At 43.4% G+C, this 6,175-nt stretch overlaps 1 protein-coding gene across 1 annotated transcript; it reads right to left on the bottom strand.

Moving 5' to 3' along the window:
* Nucleotides 1-1,448: 1,448 nt before the first annotated feature.
* Nucleotides 1,449-1,992, bottom strand: LOC122118556 (translation machinery-associated protein 7-like). The gene has a single exon (XM_042692399.1). The coding sequence runs from the start codon at nucleotides 1,961-1,963 to the stop codon at nucleotides 1,772-1,774; it is 192 nt and encodes a 63-aa protein (XP_042548333.1). The 5' UTR covers nucleotides 1,964-1,992; the 3' UTR covers nucleotides 1,449-1,771.
* Nucleotides 1,993-6,175: the final 4,183 nt, after the last annotated feature.

The raw sequence follows: 6,175 nt of genomic DNA, 5'->3' as shown, positions 1-6,175 counted from the left end.
CTAGGGGCTGTCCCTGAGCTGTTTTGCTTAAGACTAATGCTCTACCACTTTGAGCCACAGTGCCACTTCCAGTTTTCTGGTGGTTTACTGGAGATAAGCATCTCATAGGGACTTTTCTGCCTCAGCTGGCTTAGACTATGATTAGAAAAGAAAAATATGACTCTCAATTCCAACTCTTTGAGATGATCTTTGTTAACATTTTTGTATCTATCCTTGTATTACTTAGTTTTTGGTGGTGGGGTTTGTGTGTGTGTGTGTGTGTGTGTGTGTGTGTGTGTGTGTGTGTGTGTGTGTGTGTGTGTGTGTGTGTGTATGCCTGTGTGCATATGCAGGCCTGCCTGTATCCTGGTCCTTGGGCTTGAACTCCAGGTCTGGGCACTGTCCCTAAACTTTTTGCTCAAGGCTAGTGCTCAACCAATTGAACCATAGTGCTGCTTTCAACTTTTTGGTGGTTAATTGGAAAGTCTCTTGGACTTTCCATTCCTGGGCTGGCTTCAAACTGTGATCCTCAGGGCTCAGCATCCTGAGTAGCTAGGATTAGAGGTGAGAGCCACCAGCACCTGGCAACTCCCTAAACTTTATATATATAAACATATGTGTAATCTTTAATTATCTTTAAGTAGACACACAAAGGGTTTTCAATTCAACATGTTAATGAGTACAGTGCATCTTGATCAATGTCACCCCTTCCATTTTTTCCCATCTCTCCCAACCCCCCTCCCCCACTGCATGGCACTCTGTGTGTTTCTCTGTGTGTGCATGCACGTGTCTATGTATAATTTATTGAACCATATTTCTATTCCTTAACAGATGCTTCAGTTATTTTTTGTTTCATCAAAACAGTACACTAAAAAACATTCTCCATGTGCTGTTCAATACTTGCTTCAGTGTTTAGGTACAGATTCTTAGGGCTGAGATGATTGAGAAAACCCAATATGTAATTTTCCCTAAACTAATATGTAACTTCCCCCTCTAAGGCAATTGGACCTCCTAGTATTCCATCCAGGGTTGTAGGAAAGTCTACTTTGGCATAATGCCTCTCATGTGTGTTATTTAAATGTTTACAATTCAAATTTCAAAGGATAAGATGTTTTCTTTTTTCCGATTTGAAAAGGACCATAGAGGAACTATCTGCTATGGAAAGCTATCTGCTCCTGAAACAGTAGAAAACCCAAGGAGGACTAGGAGAATCCTGCCAGCTTTGGAGGGGCAAGAAACTTGCTCTCTCTCAAGACCCAGTGACATAGTGTATCCGGGGAAGAACGGATTCCAGTTTTTCAGATGTTAGAATCCCATAAGTAAAACAGCCCAGTATTTGCTTATGGACTAAGAATATATTAGAGTGTACTTCACAATTATCTAAAAAAAAGCTAAATGTGCCTAAATAGTTGGGTACTGTATTATTTAGAGAGTAGAGACAGGCAATGTACATTCCATACAGATGCATCTTTTTTTTTTTTGCCTTTTAAATGAGTTGGTTTACTTTCAAGATGATACAGAATGCAAGAGTAGAACAAAGAGCAGACTCTGGCAGGAACCTAGGCTGGGTTTACTTGAAATTTACAGCTGAGATAGCAATGGCTGACACAATGGCTGACAAACTAGAGACTGAGCCACTGTAGGATTTTTTTTTAAAGGTTGTTCTTAATGTTCAGAGTCCTAGACAAAACTTCATTCTACCCATAGGTAGCAGAAATGTTATGACAGGAAATCCAGATGTTGAATGGGAATGGAATCAAGGGTCACCATTATCTCAGGTACAAGGAACAGCTTACTTTTTGCCAGCTTTCTTAATTCCACCTATGGCAAGGGGCTCCTTCCCCGCGGCCTTCGCTTTCAGCTCCTCGAGTTTCTTCTTCTCTTTCTGTTTCTGCTTGAAGGCCTTGTCTTCCTCATCCATCTCCTTAGCCTGCTTCTTGGGCTGCTTCAGGGGCTTCTTCTTGCCACCTTTGCGGCCGGACATGATGCCAGCCGCGCCTTGGCCCAGACCCTGAGATGCATCTTTTTCTTAATGATTATACATAACAATATATAATAGAATTTTTGTTTGTTTTTCATGCTAGTCCTGAGGCTTACAAATCAGGGCCTGGGGCATTGCCTCTGAGGATTTTTTGTGCTCAAGGATAGCACTCTAGCACTTTCACCACAGCCTCCTCCTCCTCCTCCTCCTCCTCCTCCTTCTTCTCCGTGGTGTTTTTTTTTTTTTTGCTAGTTAATTGAAAATAAAAGTCCCATGGACTTTCCTGTCTGGGCTGGCTTTGAACTGCAATCATCAGATCTCAAACTCCTGAGTAGGTAGGATGCCAGGCATGAGCCACCCATGCTCTATGATAACAGGAAGTTTTGTTACTGACAGGTGCTCTCAGAGGTCAATATCCAAGATTCTTGGCACCCTGAAAGGACGAATTGCACAGAGGGCAATACCACAAGATAATGTAGCAAAGCAGGGAATTTAATAGAGAAAGAAAATCTACCTTTAAGTGAAATAAATAGGAACAGGAAACTCTGGGAACTAACATGTAGTTATGATTCAAATTTAAATAGATAAAATGTTTTCTTTTTACAATTTGAAAAAGGACCATAGGGGAATTATCTGCTACTAGGAGGACTTTCTGCTTTCTACCACCCAGGGAGTGTGGGAGGAGTTCGTTCTTAATAACTATACCAGAGGAGGGGATCATGACTGGGAAGATTTTTTTTTTTAGAAGGGATCTGTGCACGTGTAAGATTGGCATCCCATAATGTAAATATATGAATGAGATGCGACCTGTGTGCATGAGGCCTTAGTAGGAGTTTATTGCCCAAAGGTCAAGCTAAAGGCACAAGGGGTTCCACTACACACATACCTCAGTTTCCCTTAGAACTGGCCTAGAATTGTAACCACTCCCTGACCACAAATGAAGTGGCATGGGAGGAACTGGGGAAGAGAAGAGCTCAAAGTGTTAGGCTGCCATGACTAGGAGAGGGGTGTTGATCTGTGCATTCTTTCTCTGGGATGTGGAAATAGTAACATTTAGATTAATTTCTCAAGGCAATTGTGCTATTGAATTTCTCTCTCTGGCCAGCTCACTTTAAATGACTGTAAGTACTGAGGTCTCCCCTGAACCTCAGAAGTAGAAATGTTTGTGGTGAAGGATTGCATCCATTCCATCTTCACTCAGAACTCCTGCATAGACCTTTTCTCTGTACAGAATGGCAATGCATTTGTAAAGGTGTAAGCCTTTACATTCCCAGGACCTTAAAAGAGCATTCAGTTTCTCCAGGTCTCTGAATGAGGCAATTGCTTGGCCAGGTCAGAGATAGAACCATAAAGATACATGTAAGACTAAGATTATTTCCTCCTCCTCCTTCTCTTTCCCCCTCGTCTCCTCTTCCTCCTCCTCCTCCTTCTCTGCCACCGCTTCCTCCTCCTCCTCCTCCTCACTCTTTTCCTTTCTCCTTTCATTTCCTTCTCTTCTTTCCTTCTTCCCTCCCTTCCTTCCTTCCTTCTCTTCTTAAGTCTAAATTTACTGATAATGCTGAGTTTTGTGTCTGTATATGCTTTGCAAAATAAAAAAAAAATAACCCTATGCATTGCTTGTCATAAAGGATGTGGTTTTTCTATTTGAAAGACTTAACTCTCAGCTGTCTGGGGACTGCACAATTTCAGAAAGCCTATACCCCTGTGCATCTGTCGGCTGCAGAGGTGACCATAAAGACTCCTATCATTTGGCTTATTAATTGTGGCATCTTTTGTTTTGTTACTGATTGGGTTTCAACACTCAGAGCTCAGCCTCCTGAGTAGCTAGGATTGCAGGTGGGAGCTACCAGCACCTACCCTAAAGATTGTACCTCTGATACCCCTTTTCCCGATCCTGTTTATATCTCTGAAGATGGCTGAAGATGAGCTGAAGTGCTGTCTTCCCCTGGCTGCCAGGTAATAAATCTCCTTTCTTTAACCTTCACTGTGTCTCTTTATTTGTCTTATAGGGGCAAGAGGCTGGGTCTGGTATGTGGAATAGCTGGAGATTGGACATATGGTCTCCTATGCAGTAGCACACCAGCAATTCTTTCTACCATCAGGCTGTAAATTGAATGATATACTTGAGGTACAACCACATATGTCAAACTTCAGGTTTCTGAATGGAAGATTGTTTTGAATTTTCTTTTGCAGGTTCTGTTTGTGGAGATGGCTGTAGTGGCATGCATGACCAGTTAAATTTCCTGGAGGACAAATGGGTAAGAGTGGATGGGGGAGGGGGGAACAAGGAAGAGATGGAAGTCACTGGATTCTGTCATATGGGAATTGTTTGCAAGATACAGAGAAGCCACATCTTGAGAGCTCGAATTGGGAGTCTTTTTTTTCTTTTGGCCAGTTGTGGGGCTTGAACTCTGGGCCTGGGCGCTGTCCCTCAGCTCTTCAGATTAAGATGAGTGCTCTACCACTTGAGCCACAGTGACAGTGTCACAGACTTTCCTGCCTGGGCTAGCTTTGAACTGTGATCCTCAGATATCAGCCTCCTTAGTAACTAGGATTATAGGTGTGAGCCACTAGCATTCGGCTGGGAGTCTTTAGTAAAATGCAGGCAACTGCAGGTAGACTCCTGTCCCAAAGACCTGCAGCCCAGAACAGAGCTTGCACAAAGCTTTTAAAGTCAAAAACCACATGTTGTAGATCTGGAAGAAGCTCAGCACAAGCTAACCATATAGGAGAACAATCAGGGGTGAGCATTCTTTGTAGCAAAACTTTCCTGGGGCTAAACAGGATGACATGTCTGCAATCCAAAAAATGGCCTGTCTTACCTCTAGTCTTTTCAAGAAGGTTCTACGGTGACTTCCTTATAATTTCCCCTAACAAGTTCTCTTTTGTTTGTAGTTGTTGTTGTTATTGTCAGTCATGGGGCTTGAACTCACGGCCTGAGTGCTGTCCCTTGAGCTTTTTTGCTCAAGGGTAGCACTCTACCTCTTTGATTCAGGTTTTCTGATGGTAAATTGGAGATGATAAATCTCACAGACTTTACTGTCCAGTCTGGCTTTGAACCACAGTCCTCAGATCTCAGCCTCTTGAGTAGCTAGATTTACAAGTGTGAGCCACCAGTGCTGCGCTTGTATCCTAACTCTTGAGTGTGTTTTGGCATCTGCTTGTCACTGTATGCTCAACTCAGCCAACACAATTAGAATCAGTAGCATTAGGTACACTCAGAAAAAGAGCCTGTTCTGTGAGTGATTTCATGACTTCCCCAAGGGTGGCCAGACCTGTACTCAGTCCACAGACACACCAGGGCCGCCTTCTGATGGACTCTAAAGCTTGAATAGGGAGCCCCATCATCAGCTGCACTTTGTGGATATTATTACCCATGCTTCCAGAGTCACATAGGATACTCTGCTACCCGGGACCAACACTTGGCAACTAGAAATTGAGACTCAGAACTGCATTTAGTTGGATACAGAGCAATGAACTGCTTGGTTATTTCTTACACTTAAAGATGGGGAACCAAATCCATATTGATTACACACAAACCAGTCTTTACTCTGTAGTTCAGAATCATCCATCTGATAGCCATAATGCAAACCCCCAGATTTCTTCTCCCAATTCTCCCTTCAGAGTCCTTGATTGGAAACAGTTCCATGCATATTTGATGTGAACAGAAAGGCAATGGCTCCCACCTGCAATCCTAGCTACTCAGGAGGCTGAGGTCTAAGTATACTGGTTTGAAGCCAGCCCAGATAGAAAAGTCTATGGGATTCTTATCTCCAACTAATGAGCAAAAAGCTAAAAGTAGGGTTTACTCAAGTGGTAAAATGCTAGCCTTGGGGCAAAAAAACTAAGGGACAGCCAGACCTTGGAGTTCAGTCCTGTACTAGAATAAAAAGAAAAGGAAGAAAGGACAGGGAGGAAAGGAGGAAGTAAAGAAGAGGGACGACGGGGCTGGGAAGGTGGCTTGCTTGCATGCATGAGGCCCTGGATTTGATTCCTAAGCACCACATAAGCAAAAAGAAAAAAGCCAGAAGTGGCACTGTGGCTCAAGTGGTAGAGCACTAGCCTTGAGCTGAAGAGCTGAGGGACAGCGCCCAGGCACAGAGTTCAGACCCCACCACAGGACCCCCTCCCCCCAATAAAGAGGGAGGAAGTAAAGAAGAGGGAGGAAGGAAGAAGGAAAAAGAAAAAGGGAGGGAGGAAAGAAGAGGGGGTTGG

This window comes from Dipodomys spectabilis, unplaced genomic scaffold (assembly GCF_019054845.1).
Source record: "Dipodomys spectabilis isolate Male_0828 unplaced genomic scaffold, ASM1905484v1 ptg000155l, whole genome shotgun sequence".
NCBI lineage: Eukaryota > Metazoa > Chordata > Mammalia > Rodentia > Heteromyidae > Dipodomys > Dipodomys spectabilis.
The sequence above is the reverse complement of the archived record's forward strand: the minus strand, read 5'-3'. Positions and strand labels throughout refer to the sequence as shown.